The 15,755-nt window shown below is 38.2% G+C and overlaps 1 protein-coding gene across 4 annotated transcripts in view; it reads left to right on the top strand.

Annotated features, from left to right (window-relative positions):
- CHST9 (carbohydrate sulfotransferase 9) overlaps nucleotides 1-15,755 on the top strand; it is a 241,549-nt gene that overhangs the window by 130,774 nt on the left and 95,020 nt on the right. For all 4 annotated transcript variants that reach the window (XM_077900327.1, XM_077900325.1, XM_077900324.1 and 1 more), the window contains one exon: nucleotides 826-867. In XM_077900327.1, coding sequence (XP_077756453.1) covers nucleotides 826-867 — 42 coding nt within the window. The remainder of the gene's footprint in view (nucleotides 1-825; nucleotides 868-15,755) is intronic.

Raw genomic sequence — 15,755 nt, 5'->3', positions numbered from 1 at the left:
TCAAGGCATCCAACAGTGAGCCATGCATACTCCACCATGGCTCCAGGAGATGCACATAGCATTATCTATTCTGAATATCAATTTTATTCAAAGAGATCTGTCCCAAGTACTGAAAGAATCTAAGCAGAAAATATAATTGTATGTAAACAAAGATTTACACAATTCTAGACAGGAAATATAATTGGATATTAACATACTGACACATAATGAAGTAGAATGCAAAGAATCCAGGAAAATGTTCTTCCCTTCAGTGGACATATTCCAGTTTTACCTACCAGTCCCCAACTCCATTTCTCTGATGCAGAAGGAAACAGGCACAAGACTTCGTCTTTTCTGTGGCAAAGTTTGAAGGTAATGCCCTGTTTCCTGATAAGTGACACCAAGCCTGTCACCTCTTTAGTAGCCCAGAAACACAAGAGTGAGATATTCTATTTCATGACCCTTACTCCCAACACCTCATGATTTTCTTTGCTAGAAAGAAAATACTGGAGGCAGTGACATCTTTATGTATGTAGGATGTTTTTATTTTTGTTTTGTTTTTTTCACTTTTGTTTTTTGTTTGTTTTGTATATATTTTTTTTATTGAAGTTCAATTTGCCAACTTCTAGTATAGCACCCAGTGCTCATCCTGTCAAGTGCCCTCCTCTATACCTGTCACCCAGTCACCCCATCCTCCCACCCACCTCGCCTTCCACTACCCCTGTTTGTTTCCCAGAGTTAGGAGTCTTTCATGTTTTGTCACCCTCTCTAATTTTTTTGTAGGATGTTTTAAGATATATTTGCATATAATGGTAATACATGAACTTCCTTTCTCTTCTTTTCCAGGATGGGAGCCAGTAAATTACCTGCAGCCAGCATCCAGAATCAGTGAGTCAATTTTACTTACGTTTAGTCTCAGGTAACTATAGATAAGCAGAGCAACAACAGGAATACCTGAACACCCCATCGTGTCACTTTTATTTTTTTATTTTTAAAGATGATCCTTTTTTAAGATTTTATTTATTTATTCATGAGATACAGAGAGAGACAGAGACAGAGACACAGGCAGAGAGAGAGAGAGAAGCAAGCTCCATGCAGGGAGCCCGATGCAGGACTTGATCCTGGGACTCCAGGATCACGCGCTGGGCCAAAGGCAGGTACTAAACTGCTGAGCCACCCAGGAATCCCTCGTGTCACCTTTAAACACTTGTTCTTGCAGTAATGTCACCAGAAAGCAAAGCCTGGGTGCCATTATTGGGGTGTATAGTGTTAAAAGGTGGGGAAGAGAAGCAAGCAAACCATGATCCTTGCCCTCAAGGAATTTACAAAGGAAACCAAAGATTTTGAAAATAGATTTCAGTTATATCCAGCTTAATGAATAATTAATGTTCTTCTTATATGAAAAAGCTTACATTTTTCCTGTTTTTATTTTTAAAGCGTTTAACACTTCCCTAGGACATTGGGCTATAATTCCCAGAAATGCCTTCAACTATGAATGTAGTAAAACCTCATTAATTCAGATATTGCTAATACACAATTTTTGAAAATTTGACCTAGAATAAGATGAAATTTACCTTTAAATTGTCTGCAAGGAATGGATTTGATAAGAGAAATAGAGGGAACACCTATAACTTATTTAAAGAGAATAATTGTTTTCATGGCTTTTGCATATACAGTGGTCTTTAGGCAAAAAGATACAGCTATAAAGTCAGGATCCATGTCATTAAGTAGATGTCTCCTTAGACAGACTTTATTGGCAGGTTATAGTATTGAAAGTAATAAAACTGCATTGCTTCCAATAAATTCTGACTTCCATAATTCAGGCTAGCTTCTCCCTTTTCCTCCCTACCTCGCCAAACTCATTATTCCAATCTAATGAAGTTTACTATTGTGTTATATATGAACATAGAATTTATTAATAGATCAATTCCTATTATGTTACTTTTTAAACTTACAAATATAATTTTTAATTTTTTGGATGCTTATCTGCAACACTGATCACTTGAATGACAGTAGTATATTTACTTTTACAAGAAAGATGATATATCATCCCTCTCCTGCTCCATGACTTCATTTAACAGTCCATTTTTTTTTTAATTTAAAACCCAATATTTTCACAAAGCAAGCAAGACAAATTCTCAGGATAATAGAGGATGTTTAAAATGAGGGGGGGAAATCCTGAAAGCAGATCATGTCCCCTTGAGGCACGTTGAAAAATTTGAGTAGTAACTGAATCACTATTCATCCCTCCGTCCATCCATCCATCCATCCATCCATCCATCTATCCATTCAACAGTCAAGGGCCATATTTATTACTTCAAGATGTGCAGAGATAAATAAAATTTTCTTCTTGTCTTCATTGTGCTGGCACCCATAACCTGAAACAGAGATGGAGACAAATAATTTTCTGGTGTGATAAGTGATTGTGTTTTCCTTGCCAGCAAAGTGCTTTGGGAATACAGATAATATACCACTAAATCTGATTGGAGTAATTGGGGAAATATTCATAGCAGTTATAACATTTGAGCTCATTCTTAAAGAATGAATAGAATTTCTGCAGCTAGAGAGAAGGACAACATTTCAAATCAATATAAGCAGAAGTACGGAGGTAGGGAAGCACATGGAGTGCTCAGAAAAACAGAGCAGACATAATGAGTTACAGAAAGTTGAGGGGTGGGGGAATAGTATATGGAATATAATACAGGTACACTGCTTAGAAAATGTGCCCTACTTGGTGATTAGAAACAGCAGTGGAGATGAAAGATTTGAGACTTGAAAGGTGAAGAAATGAAACAAGATAAGGCCATTCATGGACAATTGCGAGAAGTTTTGTTTTTTTATATTTTTAATTTTTTTTAATTTTTTAATTTTTTAAATTTTTTTTATTGGAGTTCAACTTGCCAACATATAGCATATCACCCAGCACTCATCCCGTCAAGTGCTCCCCTCAATGCCCATCACCCAGTCACCCCAGGCCCCCGCCCACCCCCCTTTCCACCACCCCTTGTTCGCTTCCCAGAGTTAGGAGTCTCTCATGTTCTGTCACCCTCACTGATATTTCTCACTCATTTTCTCTCCTTTCCTCTTTATTCCCTTTCACTATTTTTTATATTCCCCAAATGAATGAGACCATATAATGTTTGTCCTTCTCCCATTGACTTATTTCACTCAGCATAATACCCTCCAGTTCCATCCACGTGGAAGCAAATGGTAGGTATTTGTCATTTCTAATGGCTGAGTAATGTTCCATTGTATACATAGACCACAGCTTCTTTATCCATTCGTTTTTCGATGGACACCGAGGCTCCTTCCACAGTTTGGCTATTATGGACATTGCTGCTATAAACATTGGGGTGCAGGTATCCTGCCGTTTCACTGCATCTGTATCTTTGGGGTAAATCTCCAGCAGTGCAATTGCTGGGTCGTAGGGCAGGTCTATTTTTAACTCTTTGAGGAACCTCCACACAGTTTTCCAGAGTGACTGCACCAGTTCACATTCCCACCAACAGTGCAAGAGTGTTCCCCTTTCTCCACATCCTGCGAGAAGTTTTAAGACTATAGAATAGAATCAACCTCTCCCTGAGATAGAAGAGGGGTAAAAAGAAAATAAATTTGAAGGTGAATGTAAAGAAATTTGAGTAAGTTTATGTGTGGGAGCTTCAATTTTCTTTCTACACGGTTAGATAAGCATGGGCTGTAGAATAAATAGGAGGACACAAGTTTGCATCCTAGCTCAACTGCCATGAATAACATAACATGGGCAGGTCACATAACCTATCTACATTTCAGTGTTATCTTCTGTAAAACAGAGGCAATAATGACATTTAACTCATAGGTTGGGGGACTATATAATGCACATAAAAGCATGTTCTATATTCTAAAGCAACTCTATATTGAAAAGCAGCCAGATATAGTTGCCAGAACACATGCTGAGTCACCTCACCGAGCTCTTGTCTGTAAAGTGGGGATAACAATATGGAGCTCTTAGGGGTTACCAAGATTATTAAAGATAAGATTTATACAACGTATGCACACAAAGGTGCTCTGCCAGTGGGAGCTGCTAGATGGTTATCATCTGTGAGGAGTCTCCTGGGAAAGAGGAGAAAAGCGCAATGGGAAATGAAAACAAGAAGGGGCCATGTAAAGACATTTTTAAGCAGAATTACAAGTCCATTCTGAAAACATGACTTTGCATGTATAGTTACACCTATGAGCTCCAGGGCAGCCAAAATACATGGCTTGATGGGCTGGAGTTGGGGAAGGTCAAAGCAGGGACTATGCTATTGAGGGAACAGTTGGAAATGTTGGTCAGTGGAGATCTGAGAAGCTTGCAGGCCTGCTGCTTCTACGACACCTGTACTCCAGCCTCAACACTGAGTCAGCAGAACACTGTCTTTTCTTTCTTTCTTTCTTTCTTTCTTTCTTTCTTTCTTTCTTTCTTTCTTTCTTTCTCTTTCTTTCTTCTTTCTTTTCTTTTTCTTTTTTTCTTTTTAACACTGTCTTTTCTATTCAGTGTCAGCTGCCTGTGATTCTAAGGCTCTTATCATTACCAAGTAACGAGTGAGATGCCTAACTACCCCAAAGTCAAATACTCTCCCTTCATCTAAGCTCCAGTACTACTCAGAGAACCCTTGATTCTCAGTCTTCTCCACCCTATGCCCAGCTTGAGTTTTAGTTCTTCCCTAGATATAAGGCAGTGAAAAAGTTTTCCACCTCCTCTGGAATACACTAGCACTAGAGTTTGAACCAAGTAAAAAGGAGCCAGACTGCGTGCCCATACTCCCTCATGCCATCTGCACCCAGAGACCTCAGTACAGAATTCACTGGTTACGACAGGCAGGGCCACACTTTCTCTCCCACACGTGGAAGTGGGTTATCTCACTGGCCACTAAGATAATGGCCAGTGTCCTCCTGAAATGTTTAGTGAACCTTGGGGACTCCAGCAGAAAGCTGCCAAAATCTATCATGATAGCTACTAAACTTACCTCAGAGGGAGATTTGAATTGCTAGAGCGTGTCCTCAATTTGCCAAATGGCAGTAATAAAGAAAATATAGGCGATATTGTGCACATTATTGACTCCTATTTTAATTAATGTAAGACACATTCCTCATTTGGGAGCCTGGTTGATTCATTCACTCGGTAATTATTCATTAAGGATATATTAAATTCAAGGTACCACTATCCAAGATCTTTAAAGATAATGAACACAGGCATCTTCCATGGGTAACATTTGAAACATAAGGAAAACCCTGTCAAATTCAGACAAAATTCTAGATCTCTGTGAGGGTACAACTACAGAGACTCATTAGGGATTGGGAAACTCCAGAGCTTTTTCTTCTCTCTCCTCAGGCTTAGATCCCCAAAGTCCACTCTGCTGTGAATACCACCAACAGGGATCATCACAGAAAATTCACTTCTAAGCACCCTGCTTTCTATATGAGGCAGCTGGGGTAAACTGTGAATATGTAGATTGTTTCAGAACATATGACGTCATCTCTCCCCACATGCCCTACAGACCAGGAGCCATGCCAACGTGCAGCCCATCTCTGCCTTCTCCAGAGTAGGGAGCACCATGAGAGGCTGGTACTGACTGGGCATCAGACTGGCTCTTCTCCCACCATGCCACACACCTCCCTCAGCCTTCTCTTGAATGTGCTCTAATTGCCGGGTGCTGTCTACAACCCATCCTTTTCATTCCTACGTAGTTTGTATGCAGTCTTCATTCTAGATCTGCTAGAGGAAGCGATTCACCTCTCATTAAAAACAGACACCGATATTTCACTCCATTTCATTTCTTTAGCCCTGGGTACACCTTTCTTCTGTCTCCTTTTGTAATCAGCATATCTCTCATTTCTGAGTTCTTTATGTATTTTCCTCTTTACACCTCCTCTCTACCCTTTAATATATCTCAGAGTTGAGTGAACCTTGGATGAAATTTTTTTGGCTTGCTTGCCCTTAGTTGGAAGAACACAGCCCCGTGTCAGTTTTGCGGCAAACTCAAAATGAGAAGTATGTGTGCAGCAGCATTTCATTTACATATTTTTCTCATTGTTCTTTAAAAATCCTTTGCTGCGGAGTGAAATGATGTTCACCGTGGGACAATCCCATGAATCCCTGCAAGCGAAAATGTGGTCCAGATTATAACATCACAGACTTGGGGACCTTGGTAAAACGTTCACGGCAGAGTCTAAAACTTGAATCCTTTTACTCAGGATCCTCTACTTCCCTTAGCCTCCATTTATAGATACTGGGGGGAAATGCTTTCCTTCTATTTCAGGAGGGGAAGTAATTCAAAATCATTTCTTAGGGTCATTGAACTGAGAAATGTTCCTTGGATTTTCATGAAGAAAATCTTCATGCAGGGTTTATGTCCCAGCGAAAGGGTACACACATTCGGGGGGTATTACCTTTTCACATATTGACAGCAGACTGTCTCCTGGAGTAGAGGGGCAACCTGTGTGGAAAAGCTGAGGTGGTGTGGGATTTTAGAGAAGAGGTGCTCCGGGTCACCACTGAGGTACCCCTCGAGAGTCAATCCCCATGAACGGTGCTCACTCCTAGACCTTTGTTATTTTGTAGGTGCCTTCTCCTTGGTGCAGTTTCTGGAAGGGACTATTGCTTATATGTACCCAGTGTCCTTGTGCTTGTTCCCCTCCAAAGGAGGAAGCACATTTCATATTCATGAGCACTCCAGATTGCAGAGGGGTGGCTTCTGTACAAGAGGGGACTCTAGCCCCAAACTGGGTGTGGCTCAGGGCATTTTCTAGGGCACACAGAATCCTTAGCTTCACCAGGGGATGAAGAGAACTGAGAAGAGGTGCTATGCTGTTAGAATCAAGGTTGCTGTTATTATTAAGGTTGGAGCTTTATGCAGGGCAGTTACCTATATTGTCAGTGCCCCTAGCCAGCAGCCCTGCACTTGTGTATGCCTGGGGACATGCTTCCCATTATCAGCTAGAACAGTCCTTTCTGTAAACCCTGGATTACAGAAGCTGGTTGGAAGGGATAGTTAGAGACTTTTCTGCAGCCTTCCTGAGCTTATGTGAGAATTAAGCCTCACAAATCTTATAAGAATTGATGAACATGGTGATATTTTTTTAAATGCAGCATAAACCTCCAGATTCATGGCCTAACCATCACAACTGAAAAGCCCTTATGCATCAGGATTAAAAAAAAAAAAAGTACACTTTGCCAGCCTTACCTACTCTCAGACTCCAGTATTCAAAGAGCTTGCAAATTCTGCACAAACTGACGCGATCATTCCCACATCTCTAAAAATAAACGATGGAGTGGTTGGGGTCTTTTTTTTTGTGGGAGAAAGGACGTACATTATTATTCTTGCATGGAAATAATTAACAAAGAAAAAGTGGCATCCCACAGTTAATTTAGCCATTCTTTTAAATATTTTCCTGATACCTGAATTACACTTATTTTAATAAGCTGATCCGCGAGTGTTTTTTCCCCTTCTCATTGAGGTGCAAAGTAATCTAGAGGGTCAAGGTTTCCAATCTTTTTCTCTTGCATTAAAATGATCTGTCATTTCCATTGTGGCTACACCCAAAAGTCAATTTTTGGTCTGGTTAAAGTGCCCTGTAGAATAATTCAGTGGTTACGAAAATGAGATTCTTCTCAAAGTGTAACTACTCCACTTGCTGGTGTACTGTAGCAATGACATTCATCTTTGAAATGATCCTGATTCAGAGCAGGGATTTTCAGCATTTTCTTTTCCTTTGAGTCATTTTTTATCTTTACCTTTTTGAATTTTATAATAAATGGAGGCTTAATTTCATGAAACTGGGTAAATTAATATTGCCATCATACATTGTAAACCAGGTACATTAAATTCAATAGAACAAGAATTTTAAAAATATTTTTCATGGCTATAAAATAGAGAAATATTCTGAATGATGTTAAATGTTAAAAATTTGCTTAATAATAGAATCCCTTACTATTTTGAATTGAGGTAAAATTTACATACAAAAAAAAGCACAAATCTTAAACTTGTAATCCGGCGAGTTTTGACAATTGTATACACCCTGTATAATGGACAAAATAAGATATTAAATCTCACACACTAAATATTTACCTTGCAGCCCTTTCCAATCCATGACCCCACCACCTCACCTCCCTCCCACCCCTTCATCTCCTGCATACTCTCCAACCAACCACTTTCTCATTTCTATCACAATAGGTTAGTTGGACCTATTCTTGGACTATATCTGAAAGGAATCATACAACAGATATTTTGTGAATGCTCTGTTCACTTACCCTAACATTTCTGAAATTGTTACGTGTATCAGTAGCTTTGTTTTTTTTTTTGTTGTTGTTGTTAATATTCCATTGGATGACTGAACTACAAATTATTTGTCCATTATCCTCTTTTTGACATTTGTGTTGCTTCTAGTTGGGGACTATTATGAGTAAGATTGCTCTAAAAATTCCAGTATAAGTCTATTTGTGAATATTTGTTCTCATTCCCATTGGATAAAGACCAAGAAGTAGAACTGCTAGATCATAAGGTAAATGTTTAATTTTGTAAGTAACTGTCTAGCACTTCACCAGCAATGTTGAAAGTTTTAGCTGCTCGTTATCCTCATCAACAGCAGGCTGGAAGTGATATCTCTAGTGGGTTTAATTTACATATGGTTGATGGCTAATGAACTTGGTCATCTTTTTATGTACTTTGTCCATTTGTATCTTTTTTGGTGAGGCTGTCCAAGTTTTTCCTGTTTTTGCCAAGTCACTTGTCTATTGTTAATGGTAGCTTTTCATATAGTCTGGATATAAGGGGACTCCTGGGTGGCTCAGTGGTTGAGCATCTGCCTTTGGCTCAGGTCATGATCCTGGGGTCCTGGGAACGAGTTCTGCATAGGCTTCTTGCAGGGAGCCTGCTTCTCCCTCTGCCCATGTCTCTGCCTCTCTCTGTGTGTCTCAAATAAATAAATAAATAAATAAATAAATAAATAAATAAAATCTTTTTAAAAAATAGTCTGGGATGCAGAAAGGGAGGAGAGTGGAGAGGATGTGGTGACTGGGTGACGGGCACTAAGAAGGGCACTTGATGGGATGAGCAGTGAGTGTTAACAGTATATGTTGGCAAATTGAATTTAAATTTTAAAAACTTGGGAAAAAATAGTCTGAATATAAGTCCTTTGTCAGTTACATGTTTTGTTAAGCATTTGCCCAGTTTGTGAGTCACCTGTCATTTTACTTAAAATGCCTTTTGGGGGCACATGGCTGGCTCAGTCAGTAGAGCATGCAACTCTTGATCTCAGGATTCTAAGTTTGAGTCCCACATTGGGTGTAGGCAGTACTTAAAAAAAAAACAAAATCTTAACAAAAAGTGCCTTTTGATGAGCTTAAATTTTGAAATTTGATAAACAACTATAAATTACTTTTTTCATTTGTGATTAATGCTTTGTAGTGTCCTGAGAAACCTCTGCTTTCCCCCCTGAAGTTGTGAAGATATTCTGCTGTTACTCAAAAAAGTGGTGATAGCTACTTTTTAAATTGGGAATAATAATGACAGTTTGCAGGAAGATAAGAAAGCATGTTTATAATGACCAAAACACAGGGCTGTCTCTGCAGTTTTATAAATCTGTGGTTACTTGTTAATTTGCAAGTGTCTCCTTGATTTATCTTCTTTTTTCTGAGAAATAGAAAGTAAATTTGGGTGTTTTGTGAATTGTCAAGTTTGAAGTACTAGGAAAGAAAGCTCAGTGTGAAGTTTGAATGTCCTATGTATGATAATGACTTTAGATAATGATCTTTATAGTACAAGTGATTTTATAGCATTATTCACTGTCCTTGAGCAATGACTTCAATTCCAGGGAGCCAGACCATGCTATTTCTATTTTTCAGCCTCATCTTTGCAGCAAGAGGATGAGAGAAAATTACCAGACTTTCCTAATAATACCATTTGCTACAAACATTGATTTAAATATACAAAAATTTTAATATTTTAAATATATATAAAATATATGTAGAAAATTCTCATCACCTTTACCAAGGTGATGCTGTCACATCACCTAGAGCTAAGAAAAGCTCTGATAATATTTTATTCCTTTGATTAATATTTATTGCCATACTGTGTGCTAGGCACTGAGTATGCTGTGGTGAACAAACAGACCAGCTACCAACCTCTAGAGGCTTACTGTCTAGATGAGAAGAGTTAGTCAAGTAGACAAAGGTTAGATTTTGCTAGATACTCTGCAGGATATTACAGGACACTGTGAAAGACAGTGACAGAATGACCTCTTTTCGGGATTCCTGCTGAGGCAGGTGACACCTGATCAGAGACTTGGATTGAGAGGGAACCAGCCATATAATGGGAGGGGGGGCAGTCTGTGCAGAAGCAGGACAGGTGAAAGCCCTAAAAAGGTAAGAGCCAGTGTGATTCAGATGAGGATGGTAGGAATTAGTGAGCAGAAAGGACAGATGAAGAGAGATGAGATAGGAGAGAGAGGTAGCAGCAAGGTCATTGAAGGGCTTTATTGACCATGGTCAAGGGTTAAGGTGATGAAGACTATCCTACCTTTCAGGACCTTGTAAGCAAAATCTGCACTTCTTTTTTTTTAATATTTTATTTATTTATTTGACACAGAGAAAGAGCATAAGCAAGGGGAGCAGCAGACAGAGGGAGAGGGAGAAGCAGACTCCCCACAGAGCAGGGAGCCTGATGCAGGGCTCCATACCAAGACCCGGAGATCATGACCTGAACTAAAGGCAGATGTTCAACTGAATGAGCCACCGAGGCACCCCCAAACCCACATTTCTCACAAAATATGTATAAGGAGTTTATAGCTAAAATAAGAGATATTAATTAATATTTTGTTTTAGAGTCCCTGAAAAGTAACTCATTTTTATTTATAAGTGATGACTGATAGCACATGGCCTGGGATGATTGGAGTCACTCATTGGTGTTCATTGAATGGAATTCTCAAGATAAGAGCTCCATGGAACTGTGAAGCAAAGAAGGGGTTATGAACCAGGTGGATCTGGATTTAGAACTCACCTAAGGGACATATGGAGCCAGGATAAACATTCTGAAGAAGTAGAAAGAAGACTAGGAGTCAGATGATTAGTTGGAGGCAAAATCTTGAAATAATATCCAGGATTTAGTATAAGACTATGTGAGGGACAGTATGTACAACATGTACACCAACCATTTATTGATTATTCTAACACTGGTAATGTGGACTGAATGCAGAGAAGCCAGAAACAGGAAATTCCACTAAAAAGAGTTTGAAAGAGTTTGTGTGATTTATGTGGAGTGGTAAAGAACAGAAAGAGATGAAAGCAAGAGTAGTTGTGCAGAAACCTCTATCAGTTGATCAGGTTCACTGACCTGATTTGCTGACAACTATCAATTTTCAAGACTGGCCAAGTCTATTTAGGTATAGGAACTTCTACATGACTCTCTGTGACTCAAAGTTATTTCTTGCCATTAGGAAGTATGGACAAAATATGCTAGTGTGTATCCTTTCCCACAGTCCCCAGGAGAGGCAGAAGTATGGCTGGAAACTGCTCACACAGCTCTGGGAAGGCAGATGAATGAGCTGGGTGCAGGATCAAAGTCAGAATCCTCTCCCTGCCTTTGTGCCCCCATCACAGTCCAGGCAGCATTAGCTCTTCCTTCTCTCAGATAAGCAATCTTCTGGCCCTCCCCCAAAGGTGCATTAATGCCTGCATAGACATACATACAACTCCCTCTCTGCTGATCACCTGATCATGGGAAAATAAAAACTACATTCCCCCACACTGAAGAGACTGGAACCCTTTGAAAGAAATGTATCAGAATAACTAAAAATGAAATGAAATGAAATGAAATGAAATGAAATGAAATGAAATGAAATGAAATGAAATGAAATGAAAATACAGAAGAACCAGGGGATCCCTGGGTGGCGCAGCGGTTTAGCGCCTGCCTTTGGCCCAGGGCGCGATCCTGGAGACCCGGGATCGAGTCCCACATCAGGCTCCCGGTGCATGGAGCCTGCTTCTCCCTCTGCCTGTGTCTCTGCCTCTCTCTCTCTCTCTCTCTCTCTGTGACTATCATAAATAAATTTTTAAAAAAAATTAAAAAAAAAATAAATAAATAAATAAAAGAAAATACAGAAGAACCAGAATGCAATGGTTTCAAAAATGTTTTATCAGGAAAGTCAAGGAATTTCAGGATCTTTTTGTTGTTTTGTTGAGTCTTAGGGTCTAGTTGGATGTTTGCAAATGACAATCAATAGCACCTAGTTTGGGAGAAGCTCACATGGAAATATTCAAGAACAATGAACTTCATCAGTAGGAAACAAATAACTGGATGTAGAGATAAGCAATTAAGGAATGAAGAACAGAGTTCTTGATGACATGCACAATGAGGATTGATAAAGAAAGCTGTTTTTTAATGGAAAGGAGGGAGAGACTCTAAATGATGAAAACCAGAAAAGCAAGAAAGAAGAGGATCACAGAAACAAAGATCAAGAGAGTATGTACAATGTGCTGTTAACAATATTGACTATAATTGATAAATCTAAGATATTTCAAACAGGAAAAGGTTACCCCAGTCTTTATACCATGACTGCAGAAAATATTTTTCAATCGATCATTGTTCAGTTTAATTTTTTTTTCAGGAAATGGACTATATTTCCTACATCAATCCTGTAGTTCTTGGGGGTGCATGGGTGGCGCAGTCAGTTGAGCGTCCAACTCTTGGTTTTAGATCATAATCTCATGGGCCCTGGGACAAAGCCCGCTTTCTGGCCCTGTCCTGTTGTGGAGTCTCCTTGAGTTTCTTTATCTCTCCCCCTCTTCTCCTCCCCACTGTGCGCCCTCTCACTCTCAATCTCTCTCTCTCTAAAATAAAATAAATATAAATAAATAAATCCTCTAGTTCTTGACTCACTGCTTTTGAAATCTAGAAGTTAATCTATAGATAAGCTTGCTTGTTTTGTAATGGAGTAGTTTGAGGGCTCTTTTACAATACTAAATGCAGTTTTTGTTGAATTGGTTGCAAAAACACTAGTTTTAACAGATCTGTGATTCTTTAGGTTTTCCATTCATTGTATTAGATATTTTTTCATACCTCCTAAGGCTAAATTTGGCTAGTTGATATCACTGTGGAATTGGAACATGGGAACATAGAACTAATTTCCTCATTTGACTTTTAAATTAGTTTTTGTGTGCGTTAACTAAAATTGAAATGTTTCGATTATGAATAATGCCACGATGAACTGGTACACTCCATTGACTTTAATGAAGTGCACATGTTCTTGCAGGCTTGTGAATGATGGCATGGTAGCACAATTCTTGAATCTCACTATTTAATATTGGCTGAACTCACATATTGTATTTATGATACTACTTACCACAAACATACTTTTTTAATTCTATGAACGCAGATCAACTTAAAATTTTTGTTTCATCAACTCTTCCAAGGGACTGACATTACCAGGGGTATGCCTAACCTATTTTACATAAAAGCAAGAGTTGACAACCAATTTATTAAATTCAAATTAGCTGACATTTACTACATGACTATTATTTGAAAGGCACTGTGCCAGGAGACTAATTTTCAAAGAATAAACAAATCATCTAGGTAATTAAAGCTTCAAAATGAAATTTTTAATCTTCAGTGCCAGTGACTATAATAAAATGTATATAATAAGTAAAACACTAAACAACGCTTGCTGTTAATATATACAAAAGAGAGGAGCAACCAGGGAAATTCTGAATAATGATATTAATATAATGATATTAATTGCAAAGTACCTTGAGTAAAACTCTTTGCTAATATTTTTTAAAACAGAGCCTTTTCTTGAATTTAATCTTGAGTGGTTGTTAGAAGAGTGAAATATGCTCAAATTCTTATAAATGTATTTAAGTTTCATCCACAACTTCAAGCTAAAGCTATGGTTTTTTTATTTGATTATTTTAATTCCAGTATAGTTAACATTCGATGTCATATTAGTTTCAGGTATATAATATAGTGATTCAACAATTCCGTACATCACTCCATGCTCATGACAAGTGAACTGCTTAATCCCCACTACCTATTTCCCCCATCCCCCTCTCTCCTCCTCTCTAGTAACCATCAGTTTGCTCTCTACAGCTGAGTTTCTTTCTTGGCTTGTCTCTCTCTTTTTCCTTTGCTCATTTTTGTTTGTTTCATAAATTCCACATATGAGTGAAGCCATATGGTGTTTGTCTCTCCCTCACTGACTTATTTTGCTTAGCATAATACTCTCTAGCTCTATCCATGTCTTTGCAAATGACAGGATTTTATTCTTCTTTATAGCTGAATAATATTCCATTTTATACACAACACACATACATACACACACACACACACACACACACCACATCTTCTTTGTCCACTCATCATCTGTAAGTGGACACATTAGGCTGCTTGGACACTTTGGCTATTGTAACTAATGCTGCAATAATCATTGAGGTGCATGTATCCCTTTGAATTAGTGTTTCTGTATTTTGGGGATAAGTACCCAGTAGTGCAAATCCTGGATCGTAGGGTAGTTCTACTTTTAACTTTTTGAGGAACCTCCGTACTGTTTTCTACATTGAGTTGCAGCAGTTTTCCTTCCCACCAACAGTGCAAGTGGATTCCTTTTTTCTCCACATACTTGCCAATGCCTGTTTCTTGTGTTTTAAATATCAGCCATTCTGACAGGTGGTGGTATTTCATGTAGTTTTGATTTGCATTTCTCTGATGATGAGTGAGTGATGTTGAGCATCTTTTTGCATGTTTTTTGGCATCTGATATCTTCTTTGGAGAAATGTCTGTTTGTGTCCTTTGCCCATTTTTAATTGGATTATTTGTCTTTTGGGGTGTTGAGTTGTAATTGTTCTTTATACAATTTTGGATCTTAACCCTTTATCAGATATGTCATTTGCAAATATCTTCTCCCATTTAGTTGATTGCCTTTGAGTTTTGTTGATTAGTTTCCCTCTCTGTGCAGAATGTACAGATGTACATTTTGATGTAGTCCCAATAATTTATTTTTGCTTTTATTTCCCTTGCCTCAGGAGATGTATCTAGAAAAATGTAGCTATAGCCAATGTCAGAGACATAACTGCTTGTGCTCTTTTCTAGGATTTTTATGGTTTCAGGTCTCATATTTAGGTCTTTAATCAATTTTGAGTCTATATTTGTGTTTGGTGTAAGAAAGTGCTCCAGTTTTATTCTTTTTCATGTAGCTGACCAGTTTTTCCAGCACCAGTTCATGGAGAAACTATCTTTTTCCCATTGGATATTCTTTCCTTTTTTGTCAAAGATTAATTGACCATATAGTTGTAGGTTTATTTCGAGTTTTCTATTCAGTTCCATTGACCAATGTGTCTGTTTTTCACCAATACCATACTGTTTTGATGACTACAGCTTTGTACTGTAACTTGAAGCCTGGAATTGTCATACCTCCAGCTTTGTTTTTCTTTTTCAAAATTGCCATGGCTATTCTGGGTCTTTCGTGGCTCCCTATAAATTTAAGGATTGTTCGTTTTACTTCTTTGAAAAATTCTGTTGGTGTTTTGATAAGGATTGCATTAAATGTGTAGATTTCTTTGGGTAGTATAAATGTGAATTGCTTTGGGTAGTTTAAACATTTTAACAACACTTGTCCTCTGAACCCATGAACATGGAATATCCTTCCATTTCTTTGTGTCTTCTTCAATTTGTTTCATCAGTATTTTATTTTTTTTTTCATCAGTATTTTATATTTATCAGAGTACATGTCTTTAACCTCTTTGATTAGGTTTATTTCTAGGGATCTTA

The sequence above is a fragment of the Canis aureus genome, chromosome 6 (genome assembly GCF_053574225.1).
Source record: "Canis aureus isolate CA01 chromosome 6, VMU_Caureus_v.1.0, whole genome shotgun sequence".
NCBI lineage: Eukaryota > Metazoa > Chordata > Mammalia > Carnivora > Canidae > Canis > Canis aureus.
This window is presented reverse-complemented; position numbering and strand designations above follow the sequence as displayed.